The sequence below is a fragment of the Poromitra crassiceps genome, assembly GCF_964638095.1.
Source record: "Poromitra crassiceps genome assembly, chromosome: 1".
In the NCBI taxonomy this organism is placed as follows: domain Eukaryota; kingdom Metazoa; phylum Chordata; class Actinopteri; order Beryciformes; family Melamphaidae; genus Poromitra; species Poromitra crassiceps.
In genome coordinates this window covers 131,136,473-131,162,751 of record NC_139623.1, presented here as the reverse complement: position 1 = coordinate 131,162,751, position 26,279 = coordinate 131,136,473, and the positions used below count along the sequence as shown (strand labels likewise).

At 42.7% G+C, this 26,279-nt stretch overlaps 1 protein-coding gene across 1 annotated transcript in view; it reads right to left on the bottom strand.

The window, feature by feature from the left end:
* chordc1b (cysteine and histidine-rich domain (CHORD) containing 1b) overlaps window positions 1-26,279 on the bottom strand; it is a gene marked incomplete at its 5' end in the record, with an annotated part of 61,638 nt that overhangs the window by 24,747 nt on the left and 10,612 nt on the right. The window contains 4 exons of the mRNA XM_083638995.1: window positions 670-770; window positions 1,649-1,803; window positions 4,130-4,186; window positions 10,521-10,570. Coding sequence (XP_083495121.1) covers window positions 670-770; window positions 1,649-1,803; window positions 4,130-4,186; window positions 10,521-10,570 — 363 coding nt within the window. The remainder of the gene's footprint in view (window positions 1-669; window positions 771-1,648; window positions 1,804-4,129; window positions 4,187-10,520; window positions 10,571-26,279) is intronic.

Here is a 26,279-nt window from a genome sequence, read left to right as displayed (position 1 = left end):
GAGGGCTGACAGCAGTATATATGCATTTACAAGTAAAAACAGCTTTTGCACGGAATGGGACCTTTAACATTTGCGATACGACATTGGAAACAGGGTAAGAAACACCTTTATACCCGCGGCACCTCACACCACGGATGGTAACATTATGTGACTGAGTCCGGGAGTCAGAGGCAATGGGCGAAGGAAATGTAATGGCACTAGGGAAGGAGGAGAGGAGAGGGAGAAGCTCTGTCCTCACTAGAGACCCTGCACAGGGAAGGAGGAGAGGAGAGGGAGAAGCTCTGTCCTCACTAGAGACCCTGCACAGGGAAGGAGGAGAGGAGAGGGAGAAGCTCTGTCCTCACTAGAGACCCTGCACAGGGAAGGAGGAGAGGAGAGGGAGAAGCTCTGTCCTCACTAGAGACCCTGCACTAGGGAAGGAGGAGAGGAGAGGGAGAAGCTCTGTCCTCACTAGAGACCCTGCACTAGGGAAGGAGGAGAGGAGAGGGAGAAGCTCTGTCCTCACTAGAGACCCTGTCCTCACTGCACAGGCCTAAGATTTGGGCCCTAGCCCAGCCTGTGCCCGAGACAGTCGAGCCCTAATTGTGTATTTAAAAACCAGGCCCTACCCGACCATCTGGTCTTGGGTCCCGTCGGGTCCGGGTCGGGTAGCAGACCTCTAGTCCTCACCTCTCTTCTCTGCTGTGTTGTCAGTCAGCTTCAGTTTCTCCAGAGCCTGCTTCAGAGAGTCTGAGATCTTCTGCTGCATCCTCACCATGGGCTCATCGGCACTACAACAATCACATGAGCAGGGTTCTAGTTACAATCTGAGCTTTGTGGGGGTCTCAAAAGGCAAAATGACATTTGTACCATTCACTACCATTGTAGCGCTAAGTAGCAGCCAGGGCTCTACCGCTGTTTGTCTGGCATGCAGATTGAAAATTAAGCCATGTACATTCTAGTTTTGATATCGACAATATGACAAATGGCCTAAACTCTCAAAATGTTGGCGTATCCCTTTAAAGCCCCAAGACATTCTCACTCCCAACTCGTCATATCCTGCAGATCGGTGAGGAACCCTTGTCGTCACTTTGTCATGAGTGAGAATGTGTTGAAAGCCTGTGTTGAATACTGTGATTGGCTAGTTATGTTCTAGATAACCCTGATTGGTTGCTTTGGATTTTTAAATGAGGGAGAAGGAGGGGAAGTCATTTTAAGGATTTTAACAAGATAATTTAAACTTTTTTGTGGGAAAAACCATCCGACAAATTATTCAAAGTGGAGTATCTTATACACATCTTGAAACATGACTTTAGGGGGTCTTTAAGTAAGAAAAGAAAGGGGAACTGCCAAATAAAACGGCACTACAGTGAAGAGGATTCTCTCCACGCACAGCCTGCAGTAGAATGATCAGGTGCTGCTGGTCACTTGCAGGAACATCATAAATAAAATGAAGAAATTAACCACCGCACATTGAGATTATTACTGAGATTTATTTAGTGAACAACGCGTTTCGCGGGTAGCGTCGTCAGGTTCACTCATAACGCCATGAGTGCCCACACACAGGTGTGTTAAATACATCAGGGTCACATGACGTGCCCACACACAGGTGTGTTAAATACATCAGGGTCACATGACTAATTATCACATTATACAACAACGGCACTACCTCGGTCTGCAGATGGCCTCCAGAGGCTTCGGTGCGGAGATGATGTACCCGTTAAACTTTGTTTTTTGGTCATCGGCGTCGTTCTTCTCCGACGTCACTTCAGGTTTCACCGGCTCGGGGGGCTTCTCTTTGTTGTGGGGACCTTTTGTACAACCCTAAGGGGGGGAACAGCAGCATTACATCACTGTGTTGGACTCCAGAACAATGAGAGTTCATGCTGATATGACTAACAGCAAAGGTGCTAGTCAGTCTGTGTGAAGACAATAGACAATAGAAACATGACCATTTCAGTCTGCATCAGAGCATGTGAGCGGAGTGGAGCGTGGAGCGGAGCGGGGGGATTTTGGCTTGAGCGGTGAGCGGGGACCAGAGCGGTAGCGGAGCGAAAGTTGGAGCGGCACCGATCACCCGCTCAGTCCCGCTCCAGTTTCGATCACAACATGTTCGAACCAGAATGCATCGGTGTGTGGCCGTGTGCACACCCACTATTTTCTTGCCAGCTGCTGCGAGACGAGAAGGAAGAGAAACGAACATGCAGCCGACTCTGCTGAGCTCATGTGATTTGTAGTGAGCAATGCCCATTGCCCAGGCGTTTAAACTCAAATTAAAACACCCTGGCCTTTTATCTCTTTTATTCTTTTGAGCGGAGCAGAGCGGTGAGTGCAAGCGGGTGAAATCTGTATGGAGCGGGGAGCGGTCTGGAGCGGAGCGGTCTGGAGCGGAGCAGTCTGGAGCGGAGCGGTCTGGAGCGGGTGGAAAGGGCCGCTCCGTGAGCGAGGAGCGGTAATTATTTATCACCTCGCTCACATGCTCTGGTCAGCATGAAGACCCTTGAGCAGGGGTGCAGGCCAACTCTGTGTGTGTGTGAGGGGGGTACATCGTATATGTGTGTGTGTGTGAGGGGCAGTGGCGTGCCGTCCATTAGGCGAACTAGGCAAATGCTAGGGGCGAATGAGCCGTTGGGGGCGCCAGAGAAGGTAAAACAAAAAACAAAACAATTTTTTTTTTTTTTTTTACAAATACTTTTTCATGATAATAGGCCTACTATCATTTTACAATAGTAGACAAAAAATAAGCACAACAATGTCTTAAGTCTTTAAATAATAGTGAAATCATTTTTCTAATTCTGGCTTTCTGGCTGCCTGGGCTGCAGCACTTTCACCACGGTCCCTAATCCATACCACCCCACCCCCTGCGCGGCCGCGCCCCCTTCTACCTGCTCGGAGCTTTTTCCCAGAGTGGGGGAAGCCCAAGGGAGCTGGAAGGTGGGTGCTGAGGGTGCTGCAGCACCCCCTGGTGGCAAGAAATGGGATTTTCGAAATTGTTGGATTTGGCTATCTTGTGTTTATACCACCAACAAAATGCATTAAACAGTTTGTGCTTCCCAGCTCTAATCTTATTTCATACGCTCTCTCTTCAAAAGTGTTTGATTTTCATCATAATCTGGTTTTCCATAATAATAATAATAAGTTCAGTGTTTATGCCTGTGTTTCTGTCTGTTGTAGTGTAAAACGACTAAAGGGAGAGCAGGTGCTTATATGAAAGTGAGTGAGAAAAGGAGAAGATACTGAATAATGACATCACAACAGTATAATCCTAATGTTAATTTAAAATTAAATATTCTTCTAAATATGGATGAAAGTCCAAAAAACGTCAAATTTTCTTCGCCGCTGCCCTCGCGGGCAGCACCGAGAGTCCCTTCCTTACTGCACCCCCTACCTAAAAGTCGATTCTGAGCCTGCACTGCAGTGGTGGAATTAGCTGCGATATAATTTGTATTATATTTTCTTTGGGGGGGGGGCACCAGCACAAATCTTGCCTAGGGCACCAACTTGGTCAGGCACGCCACTGGTGAGGGGGGTACATCGTATATGTGTGTGTGTGTGTGAGGGGGTACATCGTATATGTGTGTGTGTGTGTGAGGGGGGTACATCGTATATGTGTGTGTGAGGGGGGTACATCGTATATGTGTGTGTGTGTGTGTGTGTGAGGGGGGTACATCGTATATGTGTGTGTGTGTGTGAGGGGGGTACATCGTACAGTATATGTGTGTGTGTGTGTGAGGGGGGTACATCGTATATGTGTGTGTGTGTGTGAGGGGGGTACATCGTATATATGTGTGTGTGTGTGAGGGGGGTACATCGTATATGTGTGTGTGAGTGAGGGGGGTACATCGTATATATCTGTGTGTGTGTGAGGGGGGTACATCGTATTGTACTCATTAACTCAAATCAACTCTCAATAACTGTCAAACTATTCATCATTCATCTAGTTTGACAGTTATTGAGAGTTGATTTGAGTTAATGAGTTATTAATTTGAGTTAGTGTGGACCAGTGATGTCACTGGTCCACACTTTAACACTCAATAACTGTCAAATTAAATGACAGACTTCAAAACAGTTTACAGTTTTCTGATATACTACTGATGTTCTAATGATACAAAGCTGGTTGAGTGTTCCTTTAAACCTGTATGCAACTTACAACAATGCTGAGGAAGTCTGAAAAGTCAGTCGTTCTTCTCTTGCAGCAGGACCAGCCCTGGAGAAGGTGACAGAGACATGGCATTGAGTCAATAGCTGTGTTTCCATTACAGTTTTTCGCAAAATAATTGCGATATTTCTACAACTTCGACAATGTACAATTGCGACTTGTAGGCGTTTCCATTGAAGTTGCGTTTGAGTGATTCCCCGTTGCAGCAGCTGCCACAGTGATTACGCACGGGGATCTGCTCCATATCCCGTCCCCTGCATGCTCAAATCCAACCAATGGTCAATGCAAATCACCACATGAAGTTACAACGCATATAAACGAGCCTGATTATCAATTCAAAAGAAAATGAGTGTCAACATATTGCTGGCTGCAGTGAATGCAGTGAGCGCGAGAGGCAGAGGAAAAAAGGTAGCCTACAACTGCGCGCACACAGACAGGCAGCCTGTCACCATGGACCGTTTCTGTCATTAAACATGATCTATTTTCCCCAGCTCCGCTTTTGCACAACACTCGTCTTTCTGCTAGGTAGCGTTGCTTAAAAGTTTTCCACTTGCTGCGGAGGTTTTGCCACGGCGTATCGAACCCTTTCTCCCTCATTTCCTTTCATTTTCCAAAGGAGAAGATGGGTCACATGACATGCAAATGCGAAAAATGCGTTTCCATTACACTTTTGCGATAAACTGCTATATCGACACGTCTGAAAAACCACCTCATGAGAGCGCAAAAACCTTTTGCGATATTTGGGAGGTTTTTCGAAATTTATGTGTTTCCATTACCCACTTTCTATTGCGATATTTAGATTTTGCGCATTTCTGATGGTAATGGAAACACGACTACTGCTGAGTCGACCAGCTGACATCATGTTCTGACTGAACCCCCCCCATAAAACTGGAACTCATATCTAATGTAATGCCTGTTTAACTGGGACTGTAAATTCATGTAAATTCCCTGGACATTTAATGCCTATTTAACTTAGCCTGTAAATTTCATGTACATTCAATGTAAACTCTTATTTAACTCCGACTGTAAATTCATGTACCGTAAATTCCGGACTATAAGCCGCGGCTTTTTTCCCGTTTTTTGGCCTTTTTTGGCCCCTGCGGCTTATATAACGGTGCGGCTTATCTATGGATTTTTTCAAAAAAAAAAAAAAAAATCTCTCTTTTTTAGCACTCTTTCTAACTATAAATCCACTTCTGTTTTAATTTCCTCTCTTGCCCTCTTTTAACAACATAACATAACATAACATAACACAACACAGGTAAGCAGAAAGAAAAAGACGAAGCAATCACCGCCATGAATGAGGAAATGACTCACCTGCTGGAGGCTGGAGATACACGGCTTGGGCTAAACTTTTACTCCGTGAAACACTATCGATTAAGTCCGACATCGCTCAGAGGTTTGAGCAGCTTGAAAACAAGTTTGAAAACGTGCAGAAGTCCATCCACTCACTCACTAAAGAAATGGCAACCGTGAACAGAGTTTCTAATGCGGAAAAGCGCATCAGCGCACTGGAGGACAAAAACAACACAGTGAGTCCGAAAGTGGATAAAATGCAAAAACAAATCGAAACCCTGCACACGCAGGTTGATGACTTAATCAGCAGGAGTAAAAGAAATAACATTCGCCTGATCAATGTAAAAGAGGGAGCTGAGATTGGTGACATGGACGCTTTCGTGGCAAAATCCTGTGTTACATCCTGGACCTGAAGGAAGGCGAGAAACCACCAGAGGTGGACAGGGCACACCGGGCGCCTCGGCCACGTCCAGACCCCGGCCTGCCACCGAGGGCCATCTTCATCTGCCTACTCCGCTGGCCCGACCGTCAACTCATCCTCCAGGCTGCGGGGAAGAAGCCCCTCACCTGGGAGGGTACGCGCTTTTTCGTCCGGCAGGACCTCTCCGCGTTGGTGCAACAGAAACGCGCAACATACAACAGCATCATCGAAAAGGTTAAAGTCAATGGATATCGCTTTGGCGTACTTTACCCAGCGAGACTCGTCATAACCATTGATGGACAGCGGCGGAACAAGAGCTCAAAGTGAAACTGCCGAATATCTTTTGAGTTGGACTGGTCAATAGTACTGTGAGTAACTAAAATAAAAAAATAAAAAACGGAATTCTCTCTTCTTTAGCACTCTTTCTAACTATAAATCCACTTCTGTTTTAATTTCCTCTCTTGCCCTCTTTTCACCACACCGCGGACACTGTGTGCACTGTAAAAAAAAACAAAAAATACCATTAAAACACCCGCGGCTTATAGTCCGGTGCGGCTTATATAAGAAAAAAATAGTCAACTTTGAAGGTGCGGCTTATACACCGGTGCGCCTTATAGTCCGGAATTTACGGTAAATCCACTGCCTATTTAACTCAGTCTGTAAATCTCATGTAAATCCAACGTAAATTCATGTATTATCCACAGAACACTTCACCACTCATGTACATATTGTATATATTTACTCGATTTGATTGCACTTGCAACTTTGTGATTGTCTTTAGTTATCTTCCTACTTCTTATCTCTGTATATTGATGTGACCGCTACGCTGCATACAGACACTAAGACAAATTCCTCGTATGTAACTTGCATACTGTGGCAATAAAAGTGATTCTGATTCTGATTAACTGTGTGTGTGTGCCCGGCACGAACAGGCTCAGATTCCTGCAAATCAGAAATTATGTTCGATCCAAGATTCACACCTTTGAAGCACATGCAAATGAGATGCACCGATTGACATTTTCTTGGCCGGTTCCGATTTCCGATTTTTGAATAGTCTGACTTGCCGATACCGATTTTCTTTCTAAGAACAATAATTGATGGGATATTTTTTGACGTTTTTATTTTTTTACTTTGCTTTAATAGAAAATTAAGATTCATGTCACATTTCTTATCATTTGCATGAGGTATGACGATCTCACTCAAAAACATCTCAAAACTAGAACGACTGCAACTCGGACTTATGCCTCCGCCATTAGTTCATTCTTGAGTCCAAATCGCCATTTGAGGCAAATTGGAAGAAAATCCGTCAAGGCGCTCCTGAGATGTTGCGTGACAGAGCTTGGAAATTGGGTGTGTGAGGTCACAGTGACCTTGAACTTTGACCACCAAAATGGAATCAGTTCATCCTTGCGTCCAAGTCGATGTTTGAGCCAAATCAGAAGAAATTCTATCAAGCCGCTCTTGAGATATTGCGTTAACCAACTTAGGAATGGCGTTCGTGAGGTCACAGTGACCTTGAAGTTTGAACACCAAAATGTAATCAGTTCATCCTTGAAGCCAAGTTAATGTTTGAGGCAAATTTGATGAAATTCCGTCAAGGCATTCCTGAGATATGGCGTTAACAAGCTTGAAAATGGCGTTGGAGAGGTCACAGTGACCTTGACCTTTGACCACCAAAATGTAATCCGTTCATCCTTGCGCCCAAGTGGGCGTTTTAGCCAAATTGGCAGGAATTCCATCAAGCCGTTCTTGAGATATCGCTTTAATGAACTTGGGAATGGCATCTGTGAGGTCACAGTGACCTTGACCTTTGACCACGAAAATCTAATCAGTTCATCCTTGAGTCCAAGTCGATGTTTGAGACAAGTTTGATTAAATTCCGTCAAGGCATTCCTGAGATATTGCGTTAACAAGCTTGAAAATGGCGTTCGAGAGGTCACAGTGACCTTGACCTTTGACCACCAAAATCTAATCAGATCATCCGTCTAAGTCGATGTTTGAGGCAAATTTGATGAAATTCCGTCAAGGCGTTCCTCAGATATCGCATTAACAAACATCGTACGGACGGACATACGTACGTACGGACAACCCGGATCCATAATGCGTCCGGCCTGGCTAATAAAATTGTTCCAGGTTACTGGACAGAGCTTTTCTTTTTTGTGTAAATACAATATACAGTGTGCGGACTTCCTCTTCTTTTATGGTGTGTATTTTTGAGTCCAGCACCTGTAAATTTTCACGGAGATGTGCGTGCTTCCCTTTTTGTTCTAAATACAATATAAAACAATTAATTCCAGTATATCCCACAGCTATCTAATGATCATGTATTTACTTTTCCAAAAGAAAAAAGGTGCAACAGAACAGGGGCTCCAGATGGAAAGTAGCCTATGGCTAAATCTGTTACAAAGCATCTCTTCCCCTATGGGGTTTAATGTTTTTTTTGTATATGTCCCTGCCAAATAAACTAATAAAATAAAAATAAACATCAAAATGTTATCCATGGACAAGGAGTTTATAGCCTATAGGTCTGGAGCCGAGACCTTCGAAGCCATGCCCACTCTACAGTTGTGGATTTGGCTGTTCTTGAGTAGATGAGGAAATGAGTTAAAAAAAATCATCACGCACAGTAAAGCTTGCACACTGGTCCAATGCGTTTTATTATTATGTTTGTCGTTCTATTTGCAATACGAAACAAATAGTCCTCTCCTGTATCCACGTTACAACGTGACTGACAGATAGCAGCAGCAGCTGATCTGCAGCAGGCAGCGGTGATGTGCACTGCAGCTGGTCGGGGAATGTAACCTGGACACAAGGCTCCATAGTAGCCTACCTTCACTTCGCCAAGCCGGCTGTGTTGCGCTGTGGCCGGGGAGAGAGAGGGGCCGGTGAGGTGAAGCGAGCCGCTCAGACTGGAGTGGACTCCAGCCGAGCGGGACTCGGCAACGTACCCTGCTCCTCCACGGCTTATTTTCAACTTGCATGTGTGACAAACTGTAAAATTTCCACAATGAGGAGGTAGGGCTGTGCGATTTTGCCTAAAACTAAAATTGACGATTTTTTCTCTCAAAACTCGATTTTCGATTTCGATTTATTATACTATTATACTTCTCTAAACATTTGTTGCCCTGCAGAGCTGAAGGTAGAACAACTCAACTTCCTGTTTTAGCTTGCCGCTGCTATGCTTAACTTGGGCAGTGGTGGCCCAATGGTTAGAGAAGCGAGCTTGTGACCGGAAGGTCGTCGGTTCAATCCCCGGGACCGGCAGGATAAATCTGGGTGGGGAAAGTGAAAAGGCAGCGCTTGCCCCTCCCTCATTACCACCACTGAGGTGCCCTTGAGCAAGGCCCTTAACCCCAACTGCTCCAGCGGAGCTGATCAGTGGCCAGCAGATCAGACTGTGGTTGTACTGGTCAGCTTCCAGGTGTGAATGTGTGTGTGAATGTGAACAGGGCACTCCTGAAAAAGAGAGCATTGCTCTCAGTGAGACTCCCCCTGTATAAATAAAGGTTAAAAAAAAAAAAAAAAAAAAAAAAAAAAAAAAAAAACTTCCTGGCTGTTGCTTGCTAACTTGACACTGGTGGATTTGCGTGTTCCTCCGTGAGATAATTATATTAGTGTCTAAGCGACCACCCGTGCTCGGAGTTATATCTGTACTAGAATAACACAAAGTCACAACAGGAATGCGTGGAACTGCGATAGCAGTTAGGGGGAAATTCAGACACACAGGGACAGGTGAGTCAGCTGAGGCAGCCATGAATACAGCCAATCTATCAGTACTCGGTGGCCTCACGTGTTGTTTTGTTATTATGTGAACTGGCAACGTTTTATCGTCCGGTGATAATGTCTGTGTTCGTGTGCGCGCGTGAGTGTGTTGTGGCAATCGTTATCTTGTAGGCTACAGCCTGCAGTGCAACAAGCTGCTTTTTGGTCGGAGGTGTTGAAATAAGTCCATTGTGCTGCTGTTTTTAGTAGCCAGTATCACAGCCTCTAGAGAGACTTTACACAAGTAGCAGCATGTGTACATGAGAGAGAGCCGCCCCGCGTAACGTACTTACCCTAGTTAAAGTGAAAATTAAATTTAAATTAAAAAAAAAAAAAAAAACGATTTTACGATTTTCATTTTTTTAACATCGTCCTAACTAATTAATTCGATTACGATTCAAAATCGATTAATCGCACAGCCCTATGAGGAGGACATGCTGGCGTGTGTTTCCTTTTGGCTGCGCGCACGTCACGTGAACGCGTGCAGCTGCAGGTAATTGACCAAACAAAAAAAGGGGAAAGCCGACCTGCGCACAGAATCGGCTATGTGGAGGACTGACCGGAGCCGGTCACCGGTCGAGGCCGATCACGTGAAAAAATAAATCGGTGCATCCGTACAAATGAACATAATCTGGGACACATTTTTGGTCTACTTTGACAAGTTAGGGGTGACGGATGGCTCGCCCGGCTGGTGTCTCATGGACCCCTTGCGTGGGTCTTATAAACACATAAGCACCTTATGCTGCTGAAACCATATTGTAATGTTGAATGCCGATGATGTTTTTTTTCTCGCTCTCTTTGTCTCTTTCTTTTCCTGTGTCTGAGCTTGTTTTGTCTTGTTCGTATATTGTTCTATTTTTTATAAAATATTGAAGAAAAAAAGTGCGTGTGTATAGGTTTTACCTTCAGTGCATCGTGGAATACTGGAACTCCTGGATGGTAGATGCATGTATCTTTGGAAAACACAACACAAGTTTGATTAGCTCACAAACCACAGAAGCAATATTATGAGCAGTCCGTTTTTTGAGCTATTTATGCATTCTGGTTAGACCCAACTAGGGCTCTTAAATATGAATACACAATCAATTTCTCATCCTGGAAAGACATGCACTTACATGTATGTCGGCATATTCTTTTGACAGCGTTCTGAATACAGTCATGGAACAACTTGGTGTCTGATGCTGCCTTCACACGCTCAGAGTAAATTTGACTTCTCACCATTCAAGTGCTTTTGTTCAGAGATTTAATTAATTAATTAATTGATTAATGGAGGGGGGGGGGGTTACAAATTGAGCAGAACAGAGCTAATTTGCTGGTTTGTTAATGTGTACCCTACTAGTAGTAAGTGATATTTCCAACAGCATTTGAAGACAGCATAAGTCTGTTGAGTGTTCTCCACCACAGTGCACTTAAAAACCAGGCAACTTTAAGCTTTCAGGTTAGGATGGAAGTTACACAGTGACTTGGGTGAAAAGCTTAGTGAGTGCACTGAATGGAAACAGGCAAATATTTCTAAACATATTTGGCAATCAACTTGGAACAACCTGGGAATATTTGCATCACTTTGAACTGATGGAAGAAATGGGTAAGTAGGCTAACTAGATCATGATGAATGGCTGTAGTGTTTATACTTTTTTACGAGCGACAGCATCGAAAATGAAAATGGAGCGATGATGGAATGTTGTCCATGGCAACATCATAAATTGCTGTAGTGTAAACTGTGAATTTAGACATCATCATCTTTGAATGAGGGAAGATTATAAGCAATCATTCCTGTAAAATGTGGGCATATACTTTAGACTAGAGCCCAACCGATACTAACACAAATAGAACAAATATAAAATATAACTCGAATTAAGAAAAAAGATCAAATATACACAACATGACTTAAAAAATACAAAATAAAAACATATCGGCATATCGGCCGATACCGATATATCGGTTATCGGCCAATATCGGCCGATAATATCGGTGGACCGATATATCGGTCCACTTTATCACTCTACTTTAGTAGAGTTACTACTTTAGACCAGCGGTTTTCAAAGTGTGAGGCGCGCCTTCCCCTGGGAGGTGTGAGCCAACTTTAGGGGAGGCGTGACGTTAGGGATGCAGCGGTTTCCGGTTTGAAGGTATACCGTCATACCTTCTCCACGGTATCAGCTGTTTCCCCAAAACAACGTGCCCAGATTGCTTGCAGAATGCAGCTTACGCGGCCCCTCCCCCTTGCTGCATATCTACCTAGACGGTAGACGCACAGCTGTGAGGAGCTGTCTTTGACTGTGTTTACAACCGTGTGTGTGTGATAAAGCAGGAGAACGCAAGGACCCCCCTGAACTTTCCCCCCCATCTAAAAAGACGACGTCGGCTGTATGGGAATATTTCGGCTATTGTAAAAACACAGATGGCCATACATAGCCTCAATGCGAGACTCATCAGAATTAGGGATGGGCATTTCTAGCAAAAACACTATTCGAAATTCGCTGGCCAAAGTCGACTTTTAATCGAAATTCGAAAAAAAAAAATATATGTAAAAAAAAATCTTTTTATTTATTTTTTCGTGTGTGAGTGAAATGTTGCATTGTCTCCCCTGATTCTAAGTCTAAAGGTCCTTACACACCGAGCACGTTTTTTTCGTGCGATTAATTCGCACGTCAATAATATTTTCCGAACCTATATTAGTCAATGCAACCGTGCTTACCAATTGCGGTGTTTATTTTTTCGAACCACGGTCGATTTTTCAGAAATTCGCTTCCGACGTGTACACATCTGTGGCTGTGATTGACAGGTGGGGCAAAACTCGCATCGCAATTTCGTGCCGTATATTCGCATCGCTCTTGATGTGTAAGGACCTTAAGGCTTTATTAATTAATAGAAAAAGCTTCTGCTGTGGATTTTTAGCTCAAACAAGCATTGCACCACTGAAGTAAAGAACATGTTTACATGACATTGACATTTTCAAAAATAAAAAACAGTTTTGACAATCATGAGTGGTTCATTAAATATTTAGTAGGCTCAGGTCTGAGTGCCAAAGGGGTGCCAAAGTCACCCCCTCTCCCTCTTCATGGGATTTCATCCGCCATTCATTTTTCCATAAACCTTGCTTAAAATGCTTATAAAAATTGTTTTACTTGCTCAAACCAAGCGATTCGACTATACTTAGAATCAGGGGAGACAATGCAACATTTCACTCACAAAAAAAAAAAAATCGAATTGACTGACAAGTCTCGCGTTGAGGCTAAGATGGCCAGGTCTTAGATCTGCGTGAGCACCACCCGTCGTTATTTGTCAAATTCAAGGTACATTAAAACATTGTCTTGCTTCAACATACATCGCATCGGACATAAACCATTTCCACCCGCAGGTTTGAGGAGTAGCTAACAAACGTCAGATAAATACTCTTTCTAGGCTTTTTTGTATCTGTTGGGGAGCTATTTCCGAATAATTTTACAAGATTTATGGGGCCGTGGAACTGTCTGTCCTGGCTGCAGACACAGTCCATAGGGGTTGAACATTACTCGATACACTACACAGGGTGGGTATCCCGCTAGTTATAATAAAGACGTGTTAAAAAAACAATTAGAAGTCCTTCAGAGTGGATAAAGATGTTTAAAAGAAGATATTTGAAAAAGAAGGATAAAGACGTTTTAACATCTTAAAGAATATAGGATGAAGATGTTTACAATATTTTTGGAACTCGTTATGCCTGAGTGGAGCATACAACAATAATAGTACCGTAATAGCCTAATGGCAATAATAATTAGGGCTCGGTTAAAAAAATCGATTCTCCGATTTTTAATCGATTTTTATTTTAATCCTTTGATATCGATTCATATGTCCAGAGATCGATTTCTTTTTTTTTTAATACATACAGTATATATCATATTATAGGCTGTGTGTGGTAGTTGAAACTAGGGCTGGGCGATATGACCAAAGTCTCATATCCCGATACAAGTCATTTCATATCCCGATACCGATATATATCACGATATAGCATATTTTCTGTAAATTCTATTTATAGTTTATATAAAATGACCACATGGCCATTTATTTATGTAGAAGTTGAACCAGTTAAAATGTTGTCAAACCTCACAAAGGATACATGCATTCAGAATACAGATAAGCATGGCTATTCTTTACAACACAAATAATAATAATTAGTTGCAGGGCAGTAGAATGAAACACAAACTGAACCACGCCACTAGAGATGCTGCGATCGAGATTTTTCAATTCCGATCCGATTTCGATATTTTAGCTCAAAACCGATCCGATTCCGATCAAATTTCGATACCCGATTCGATACCGATTTCGATCCGATACCGACACAGCCCATATTTAAGTCTCTCTATGCTGTCTGATAGCTAGCAGGCAACAAACATTTTTAGGGTTAGGTATGTATGTGTGTGCTTTGGTAATATAGTATGTAAACGATTTAGTTCATCTAATTCATTTGATGTAAAACTAAAACATAACAATCAAATTAGGGCTGGGCGAGATGGATGATTTAATATTCCATAGCTCTGACCTAAGCAAATCTGACATCACTATTGTGATATAATATTTTTTTTAGTAAAGTGTATCACTCAATAGTCAATACAAAAAATAATGGCTTTTATAGAACCGAAAGCCTAGCTGCTTAGTCTGCAGATAAAACATAAAAAATTACATTTAGACTCTTATTGGCATGACGGCAACATATAAGCGGTCTGAATTTTGCATGGGGCCAGTTATAGTGAGGCATGGAAAGCCTCACTATACGCCATCATATCTGTGTCGTTTCACTTTTGACTGAAAAATGATGCCTGTAGTCTAGATTAAAGAAAATACATGTATGTGATGTTGACAATTATGTAGGCTATGTGCGCATTCGTTTTCCTTATAGATCATGAGTGCTCCGCAGCTAGCTACGTTAGCTTGCATGTAACGTTTAGCGTTAGTTGATTTTGGAGACACAAACCCTGGACGTTTCATTTTGAGTAGGCTAATGCATGAGGTTCTCTATGGTTTACGCCAGCTCTGGGAGTATGAAATGCTTTAAATGCGGGGGTTTTGGTCACAACAAGCTTGTGGAGCGCTGCCCTGCTAGATAGCCTAACCAGCTAGATAGCCTAACCAGCTAGCTAACGTTAGCCATCATCACAACAGTTAACGTTAACGCCAAAACAAATCCGCTGCCTCATCCCCACGTTTGGTTTAGCGTAACGCCAGCTCAGACTTTCCCCTAATCTCAGAAACCTTGCGGGACATGTATTGCAAATTGCAATAGTGGTTGTTTTGTTATAATTTGAAACTGTCAAACTGGTGCGGACGCGTGATTTCGAATCGCACATAGGTTAAGGACGGGTGTGTCTGACGTTTTGGCCCTGGCCATCCTAGGCTCAACGCGGCCTCTGTGCTGCTGCGGCTGCTGCTGCTGCATGCTGGATAGAAATCCTGGAGCGGAGTCATGGAATGGAGTGCTTATATCGGAGCCTTGGATCGGTCATTTTCGCTGGAATCCGATCCGATCCATGTTTTTTGGCTGATATCGCGCCGATATCCGATCACATGATCGGATCGCAGCATCTCTACACGCCACCAGTTCGATTTTCAAAGAGGACACTAGCATTTGATGTGTTTGATTTAAGCACTAATTTCGAATCATATCTAAAAGCTGACACTAGGCGGCAGTATTTCTTTAGTCAACGTCAAAATACCTACATGTTCAGTAGAAGAAGAATAAAACGGTAGAAGAAGAAGAACAACGTTAACCAACACAACTCACACAGGGAAAGCTAAAAGCTAAAGCTAACGATAGACGTTTTGTTGTCAGCCCTCAAGGGATTTCCTTGGGATGATGAGAGGAGATGTTTTGCCAGGTTTAACGTTAGGAGGACACACGCAAATATGTATCAAACGCAGACTTAACACAGCGCAAATGCCTGGGTAGATTAGGCGGACGGAATGGAGGTAACATCTCCCTGCTCTTTAGCCTACTCACGGCTGATTTGTGCCACTTATAAAGGGACGCAACGGGCTTGTTGACACAGTCTGGTGCGTGTGTGGACTGTGGACGTGAGTAAAAAAGAAAGCACAGCGTCATCCAAATGACGGACAATATTGCCGTAAAGAGTGTCATTTGCAAACAATAGGGGTGTCACAATATATCGTCCCAAGAAATTTCGCGATAGTAAAACGTCACGATATGTATCGTTGAGATGAAATCTCATATCGTGATTTTTTTTTTTTTTTTCCAAAAATAGACAAAGAAACGTCTTTGTTTGTTGAAGTTCAATGTGTGGAAAGTAGTTCAGTTGAACAAGTCTCTGAAGAGACACATGAGAAGTTATACAGGAGAGAAACCATTCAATTGAGTTTCTGGCAAAACTGTTTACTTGACAGGAAAAACTGAAGATGCATAAAAAATAGACTAAGAAAAGTCTTGTTGTTTGAGTTTGAAGAAAAACTGAAGATGCATAATGAGAATTTATACTGCTGAGAAACCTTTTAGTTCAAAGTAAATCTAAGTGACGGTGTAACTCATTCTATTTCAAGATAAGCCTTATCTCCAATCTCATGTTTTTTCTAGTTGTTATTGTAATAACAATTTCCCACAACAGCATGTTTTGTATTTGTGCATTTCAAATAAAATACTACTTTTCCAGTCATATATTGTCATTATTCAAGTTTAAAAAAATATTGTTAAAATCGTATCGTATCGTATCGTTATCGTGAACCCAGTATCGTGATACGTATCGTATCGTGAACTGAGTGTATCGTGACACCCCTAGCAAACAACGATATAAACGATAGAGCATCATATCATACGAAATACATTTTCTATCGTCCAGACGAAATATATCGTCATATCGCCCAGCCCTAGTTGAAACATAGTTTCAAGTTGACGTTTATTTATGTTTGTAGTTGAAACAAAAACATAAATACTGTAGGCCAGTGGTTCCCAACCTACGGTACGCGTACCGTGGGTGGTACTTGCGCCCCCTGCTGGTGGTACTTGGAAGGCTCTGTAATTTTTTTTTTTTTGCAAAATCCATGGTGGTCATTAGTAGTAGTTTTCAAACATGTGAAAGTGAAATAATAATAATTATTAATATTATTGGCAGTGTTTCTCAAGGTAGGTGGTACTTGCGCCCCCCCCTGCTGGTGGTACTTGATCCCTGGAATCCCAATGTTTAAATTATGAAATAAACCCAACTTTAAAATCAATTGTAAAACATGTTTATCTATCAAAATAATACTACGAATGAAAATAAACTTGTGATCATTGAAATTGAGGTTTATTTTGTGTGTGTGAGAGAGAGAGAGAGAGAGAGAGAGACACACACACACTGTACAGTTGATATTTATTGTTTGTTTACAATAAATACTGTTATTTGGAATAAATTTGCCTCCTGCGTGAACTGTGCATAGCTGAATAGACTGTATTTTAACGTCGGTCATATGGTGCCTGGTGGTAGCCAACTACTTTCTCAGGTGGTACTTGGTGTAAAAAGGTTGGGAACCACTGCTGTAGGCTACATAAATGGAAATGTTTGATCATTAATATCTACTTTTAGAAATTATATAGGCTGAAATCAAATCACTGTGCATAATTGTGAAAGTGTCTTTATTGACAGATGAAAAGGCTGTTATTTACCCTTTGTCACCACCTGGTGAGTAAATATATGTGTAACTAAAACCATTCAAATTGACAAACGGTCCGCAACTTTTTTTCCCCATGTAGCTACCGGTCCTTGGCGCAAAAAAGGTTGGGAACCCCTGTGTTACATAACTGGACAATCATGTAATTCAGGTTACAGCTCAAAAAACACGTTTTAGTATCACTAACCAAATCGATATTGAAATTAATTGAATCGGAATCGGATTAATCGATTCGGAACCTTGTGAATCGGAATCGAATCTTGAAATTTGAACCAATACCCAGGCGTAATAATAATCGCTGTCTATATGTTTGGGACAACGGATGGAAATTAGCCTCGTGCTAAATCCGGCAATTTTTACACTTTTACTATGCTCCAGGTTTTACTATCTGTTTCTGTGGTTTCTGTGTTCATTAATTTTGCACTGTCCCATCCAAATAAACGAATAAAATAAAAAAATGTTCTCTGAGGGGAGGCTCAGTCTCCCTTTGAAAAGCCCTGCTTTAGACCAGTGATCCCCAACCGCTGGGCCGGGGACCGGTCATCAAAGCATTTGCTGCTGGGCCGAGAGAGAGAGAGAGGAGGGGGAGAGAGAGAGAGAGAGAGAGAGAGAGAGAGAGAGAGAGGAGAGAGAGAGAGAGAGAGAGAGAGAGAGAGAGAGAGAGACTAGGAGACTATTTGCGCACAACTGTGCAGACTGCAGAGCTGCCAGCCTGCACCTCAGCCCTGCGCCCACCTCACACACACGTACGCGAGGTAATTAAATGGTGATGGCCTGCTGATACGTGTGTGTGTGGTTGTAAGAATGTAGCAATCTTGAGAAACTTGGCTTGAGTTTCTTCAGATCAAATGAGATCTGACCTATGGAGGATGACAGACAGCGCAGAGGGAAGAAAGAAAGGAAGGAAAGCTTGCTACTTTTCATACTACACTTGCAAATGACGGTGGGCTGAAAAGTAGGCTATGTTTGGCACATCTGCATTCTGGATCAAAGTCAATTAAGAGTCATTAAAGCAGCTAAGAGCAAGATTTTTGATTGTTATTAAACAGTCTAAATGTAATATTGATGCATCACATCTTACTTATAATATTAGCTGAGACCAAAGCCGTGTGAATCGGAGATTGCTCTCTTGATGATTATAGAGTCTGTGTCTGTCTTCCGGCGGGCCGGATAGACCAGGAAGTGAAACGAAACGGCAGCTGCCTTGCCTTCAACCGTTTCGCTCTGCCTAGCAACATACCATAAACAAGGAGAACGCCATGCAGGGGCTTGCTACTCTCGCAAACATCTCTTGTTATGTTCTAACAGTTTGTTTGGAAGTAATTTTGTTATTATGGCCGAAGTGGCTGCTGCAAACCGTTTTATTTCACTTCCTGATCTGCCCCGGCCGCAGACAGACTAATCGTCAAGACAACACTGGCCGATTCACTCGGGGTTCAAGCGAGACTACTCGGCGTTGGTCTCGTCTACTATTAGAGGTAAGATGTGATGCATCGATATTAAGATTAGACTGTTTTATAACAATCGAAAATCTTAGTCGTAGCTGCTTTAAGAGAGCGAGCACGAAAATTAAAGTAAAAAGACAGGAGCGAAAGCAGAGGATCATTAAACATGCTTTTTTCCAGCACGCATTAAAAGACCCCGCCCTGCGCTGGATCGGTTCATTTGTACGTCAGGTTACAATGCACACCTCTTTGTGCAGTAACAAAGACGACTACCGGTAGTCTTCTAATCATAGTGTTGCAAACGCATTTCTATCTTGTGGCACTGGCCATCCACAATATGGATTTGAAGAAACAGTATAACGCAGACATGAGAGAGAAAGTGGAAAAAACACAGGTGTGGTGTGTGGGACAGACACTGGCGAGTTAATGTTTTCATTAGGGGTGGGGGGAAAAATCGATTCACCTAAGTATCGCGATTTTTAATGTCACGATTTTTTGGATCGATCTTTTATTCCAGAATCGATAATCGCAAAAAAATTTTTTTTTGGGTGCTTGCAGTCAGGCCACTCACTGAACAGCAGGCCAGGTGCCGCCTACTGGTTTACTAGTGGTTTTATTACTTTATTAGTTAGTCTGAAGTAATAATTACACTTCAGGGTTAAAGTGGGTGCATCTCATTGTAAAATTGGACTTCAAACGGCCCAAATCTGGCTTCAAACGGCCCAAATTTCACGCGCGTTGGCCCATATCGGCCTAGCCTGCTTGGTATCTAATGCCCGGCCTGAATTATGATCCCAGTCCGCCCCTGTTTTTAACTATATCGCCCAGCCCTACTCATGATATATAATATACAGTCTCTAGTGTATGATTCAACTTTTCCCATGTTCTAATCTAGTGTAAAAGAGCAAACAAACTGAAAAAAGAAAAGAAAAAAATAAACAAAAATCGCAATAAATCGTAATATCGAATCGCAATAATCGTAGAATCGCAATACTTAAGAATCGCAATATAAATCGAATCGGCACCCAAGAATCGTGATAGTATCGAATCGGGAGATAAGTGAATCGCCACAGCCCTAGTTTTCATATTCATATTCATAGGCTACCATAGTCATACGTATTATGAACTATGCGCTATGCGTTTATCCAATCAGCCTCCCGAGTCCGCAGCAGCATTGTCAATTTTAAACCGGTCCGCGGTGCAAAAATGGTTGGGAACCCCTGGTTTAGACAACCTCCCAGAGCAATCAACAGAGGTAATGAATAAGACTCCCAGGAGAAAGCTGCATGCCCTTATCATTTTAATAGCTGATAACTGATATTGTGGTTTGAAGGGGTTGGTAGGCAGAGGGCGACACGGCAGGCGGCACCATCGCACCAGTTATTTCACTATTTCTCTATAAAACTAGTACTTTGACAAGATGGCAAGAACAACGAAAGCAATTGACACATTTATGTGTTGAATGAGTCAATATTCCACACACAGCAGCATTATAAGCATAGTGCAATAAGGAGAACTGTGGAGCCCCCCAGGGGTCGCCTGGGCTGGTACAAAAACAATATGGAAAATCAGTGGGCATGTTTTTATTACAATTTACTCCTAAACTGTGCCCATGGATTAGTAAACCTTGTCCACAGATTCTCGCGCGCTCAATGCCTAGTTGCCCATAGCTTGTCCTCGCCTGTCCCAGCAGCTGTTCGGTCAGTAGCTCCCCTGGCCCATGAAGTTTGCGTTTTCTCAGCAGGAGTCATAGTAATTGTCTCAGGAGTTCGAGTTGATGATTCTTCTATAAATAGGTCATGAATGATGACATCAATTTCATTGTGACATCATTACTGATGTCATATGGCTCATTTCCACCACATTTTACAGCCCTGCACAGCTCGTCACCACTCGGCTCTATTTGTTTCAACCCGATGGATGTTTTGTTTCCACCGCTGCTGATCTGCCCCCGCCCACAACTGGTCGTCATAGCGAGCGCATATCTGTCCTTCGCCTATAGTCGAAGTAGGCTATAACATTACATTAAAATTAAATCCATACACAGAACTTTTAAACTGTTTATGAAATACTCATGCCTCTAAATGACCTACAGTGTACATGGGCAAATGTGACAATCGGCCAGGAGAATGGATATCACTTTGTTGTTAGTCAAACTCACATGCATGCGCTGCGTGAGGGACGGGGGTTGCGCTACAGAGTGAAGCCTCTACCCCGGCGGCCTCTCACCAGGCAAGACTGCGGCTTCACCAAAGCCCCGCCTGCGGCCTAGCGGAGCCGACGCTGCACTCAACTACAAGGGCTTCCTGAGCAGCTGACTTTTTCTCTCTCAAAACAATTGAAACCCACCGCCATGTTAAAGCTGTAGGGGTGCACCGATCGATCGACACGCAATCTGTATTGGCCGATTTGGACCTCAAATATGTGATCTGCTGTTTCCGATATTCCTTTAATGTTGCCGATCGCATAGCCGATCATGCTGCACGTGAGAAACATGAGGCAGCCCATTTTCATGTCTTCAATGTCTATCGTTTAACTTTCATATTGTGCTCTAGCGTTTATATCATTGTGTTGCAAAGCACACGCTTTGCTTTCGTCAGTGTACTCACCTCCATGCACACACCGCACCAGACTGTCAACACACCCCTTGCGTCTTTGAATCACACAAATCAGCTGGTGATTAGAGCAGCCTCAGCAGAGAGAAGTTACCTCCAGTCCTCCCGCCTACCGAGGCATTTGCATGCTGTTAAGTCCGTGTGTATTAAAGTCCCAGATTGACACGGTGCTACTGTGGTAGTCGGGGTAGTGCACGCGCACACACAGACAATTTCCACGCAAGCATTGATGTTCCCGCGGGCACTTTGAAGGAAGCGAAAGTGTGCGGCTGAGTATGTGGATGTGCGCTCCGTTCAGACGGACTTTCTTCCTTTCTTTGAACATCAGTTGAACATGTTCTAATCCCCTTCTTCCATGTGTGCGTATATGACCAACCAGTAAGTCATTATTATGTTAATATTCCTGTATTGCATTCCCTTTTGGTTTTAGATCGATCTACCTGCAATCATTGCAATAACGTTTGTTGCTTGCATTTGCCGTTTGATTGTCTGTTGCGCTAATTAATGCCACTACTCAGATGGAGTTTAGCTGGTGTGTAGCTTGTGATTCTGTTGTTTCTCCCGTCATGTAACCCTGTCACCATTATGTAGATCGCACTCATAGTGCTGCTAATTATAACACTGTAACTCGGCCTCGATGGGCGGGTCGTTTTGATGTTCGTTCGATGCGGATCCCAATGTATGACGGTTATTGTGCATAACCCCGGTTCTATGAGTGGGAGCTCTTTGGCTTTAGTCATGGTTCAAGACTGGTGTTTAAGAGTAACTGACTTACAGTTTACCTAATTATCATTTATATATTATTAGTTGTTAATTATCACTATAATTGGCCTATATAACAGCAAGCTTGGTTACTGACCTGTTTGTATATTTTATTGCCTCCTTTTTCCAGACCACACACAATCCTACTATTCCTGTCATAATGCTGTAAAGAGCCTATACTGCTGTACTGTACTGAAGAGAACTGACAACTAAACGGTTGAACTCCCATCTGTCTCCTGCCTCGTGTTTTTACGGACACCCCAGGGCGTATATATATATATATCGGTGATCGGTAATCGGTAATCGGTGATCGGTCGATGATCGGTTGGGCAGATATTTCTCATAGGTGATCGGCAATCGGTGATCGGTGGCAAAAAACGTGATCGGTGCACCCCTATAAAGCTGAGTAAGGAGATCGATTTTATTTCACCAGAGGCGAAGGCAGCAACACAAAAGACTGATGGAAATAACATAACAGAAGAGAAGGTAAGCCTCACTAAACTGGTGCATTGCATTGACAGTCAGTAGATAGAGTAAACACGATTCTGCCTGACCAATCAGTCGTCTACAATGTTTTCACGTCACCGTATGAACCCGGGTTCACAGCGCTAGAACCTCAACAGAGCAGGGACCAAAAGCAGCACGACTCAACCCCGACTCAACCCGGGCTGTCCACGTTTTTGATCGGTGGAATGAGACAAAAAAGCGAGACGAGCTGGGCGGGGCCTCGTTGATACCAGCGGTGGAAATGGGCCATTAGGCTTGAAACACAGGCTGTTGCCTTGAGTGATACCACTGATGATGTCATCAGTTATGTCATAAGACTGTACAATGTCTATGACATCATCACCAGTGGGACAAAGGCTGAAACACAGTTTGCTGACTCATCACTGATGACTCATCACTGATGCCGTCATGACTGATGACATCACATCGAAGATCTGGCTCCATCATTAGTAGGGCTGTGAATCTTCACTGGCCTCATGGTTTGATTACGATTCAGAGGGCTACGATTCGATTATTAATCGATTATCGATGCGATTTATTTTTTCTCACTTTCTTTTTTCTCACTGTGTGGCTGCATTTGGAATTGCATTGTATTATGATCCATAATTAAAATGAACAAATGCATTTACTTCCATTATCTTTTATTAATACAAATGCTGCCCTCTGTTACAAGAGTTAGCCACCAGGTGGCAGTCAGGGTTCCAAGCATGCAGGAAAGCGACAGTAAGACTGCAGAAGAAGAAGCACAGAGCCTGGTTATTAAGAAGAAGAAGAAGCACAAGCTTTACTGATGTTAAGTTGCAATTAGGGATGGTCCGATCCGATACTCAGTATTGGTATCGGAGCCGATCCGGCCAAAATCACTGGATCGGATATCTGGTGTGAAAAAGAAGTAGAATCCGATCCGATCCATAGCCTAAACTATCACTAAATGCTTCACTAAACTTTGAGCAATGCGCCGTCACGGACACAGATGAACAACCGCAGCATGTGAACAGAGTGAGATTGCACTGTGCGTTGTCACCACAGCTGTGTTGATCAAGGAAGAAAAAAGCCACGTGCAATTTAATACGATGCGAGGGTTTTTAAGCATTGGAAACTTCAACACCGCGGCGCAGACTGCCTGCCTGGGTCACTGTATCACACACAAACCTGACAGCAACGTTACAGAGAGCGGGAGAGAGGAGATCAGATGCAGATTCACTCCAACTAGACACCGGTGAGCCTCAAAACACACCGGCAGCCGCGTCAATTCCGCGCAGCACAGCATGCTATCACAATTAATAATAGGCTACGTTACCATTCCCAGAAGTGAAGTCAAATCTACGCACTTTCTGCATAACGGATCGGCAGATTAACGCTAATAAACACTCACCCAACTCAGCAGCAATAAAGTTAGTTGTTCTCTCCTCCTGTTAGTCCTTATTATAATTAATCCCAAAAGTCAAAATCTTCCTTGAAAACAGCAAATAAAACTAGATTAGGCCATGTGTCCATGTTTACAAACACCATGATCCGTGAACTGCGCTCCGCCCCTTGTTTCACGCAACACGAAAGTAGGGGTAACCTCGCGTCACCAGGCTCTCGCTCAGGACTCGGGGAGACCAGGGACAGTTATAACAAGGACGCGCGCGTGTGTGTGTGTGTGTGTGCAAAAGAAGCAGCAGCATTAGTGCATTACTGAGTCTATGTTCTGGGATATAGCCTTTCATTTAAGGAATATTGTTCCACAGATTGAACATGCTGTTTAGATGGCTGGGTTAAGCAAAGTGCATTGGTAAATTTATTATTAACAGCTTAATTGTATAAGCGAGGGAAAAAGATCGGATCGGGTTGATATCGGTATCGGCAGACACTCAAGATTGTGGTATCGGATCGGATATGGAAAAAGTGGTATCATGCCATCCCGAATTAATATTAATAATAATAATAATAATAATACATTTGTGTAATTTCATTTTCTAAACAAATCTTATTTTTTGTTTTTATAATGCATTTGCACTGAAAGGATTTGTTTAATTAATATTTGTGAACTTTCATTTTCATATTTTTTTTTTTACAGTTATTGTTCATATTGTGCTTAATTTATTAAGTAAAAGCGTTATAGATAATGAAGTAGCCTACGCCTCGTCATGTTCATTCAGGGATACTATGACAGTGGTTTGGGGCCCCCACTCTAAGATGTTGCATAGGGCCCCAAAAGGCCCAGAAGCGGCCTAGTTTTCCGTCCCGTTCAAAGATGCAGGGGTACCTCGATGACAAATCATTTCCTCGTCCTTTGTTTCTGTGCGGGCGGACACGGTTCTTTCTTGTTCATTGAATTATCATCTTGCAGCTCAATTTGTGATGCCGATGCTGACGCAAGGTTAGCGACAGCGTTATTAGTCGGGGCTTTGACCCAGCCAGAGCCAGACTTCATCTGCTTTTGACATCTTCACGGTGCGTCGTCGTCTTGCAGCCGCTGTGTGTGCGAGCAGTAGGTGTGGGTAGTAGTGGGTTAAAAATATATATATATTTCGATATTGAATCGATGTTCATGTGAAGGAACAAGTATCGATACATAAATCCCAGTATCGATCTTTTAAAATGCATTTTACAAAAAATAAATAAAAAAATAATAATAATAAACATAGGCTATAATATTATAGGCTGTGTGTGGTAGGTAAAACATAGTTTCAAGTTGACGTTTATTTATGTTTGTAGTTGAAACAAAAACATAAATACTGTAGGCTACATGTGCATTGTGCATGCACCATGAGCCAGATGTACAGAGCTCAAATCTGTTTGCACTATAATGTTTGTGAACTGGAAATGTTCATGAGCTGTATTTTATTTTATTTTATTTTATTTACAAAGCATTTATACTTTATGAAACACTGTTAACAACATGCTGCTGTTCAATGATTCTGTTGTATAGTGGAAATCTAAATTTGTTTGGCTTCTCACAGAAGACTGTAAAGAAAGAGACAGAAGACTGTAAAGAAAGATAAGATATTGAATGACTGACTATGTTGGTCATGTTTAAATAAAAAAGAATTTCATTATGTAACTGCTTGCTTTATGGTCAATTCTTAATGTAAATATTAATATTTTTTAATAATGCACCAGGTTAGAGGGTTCCTTGTCAAATTTACAGCATTAGTTCTTTGAGAATCTCTTCCATTATCAAAGCAAAACTGGTATTGTAACTAAAATATCGATATTGAATCGTATCGTATCGTAAATTGCATCGACTTGGGACCTTGTGTATCGGAATCGTATCGTCTCGGGAAGTCAGTGGCGATACCCAGCCCTAGCGAGCAGCCACCTGTCCGAGTCAGTACTCGTTAAACACACCGCACGTGCAGCATGCATCACGTAGGTTCCGACTGGTAATTAGTAACATCGTTCCGATTGTAACAGCAATAAAATGTCACATATATATGTCACTCACAAGTATTAAAAGATATTTATTTGGTGTATATTTTGCTGTTTGCTGCTGTACATATTTTTTTGCATGTTAAAACGTGGTTGCCCCTGTGGCCACCAAAGGCCAAGAAATGGTTGTCCTTTTTTTTTTTGGTTGCCCGGGGCAACCGGGCATCCGTTAATGTGGAGCCCTGGTGTGTGCATGCTGAACCATACTGTATACCGAAGTAGAAGCATATAGGCTACTGTAGTAGGCTGCATCATTAGCCTACTGGTTCATCTGAACA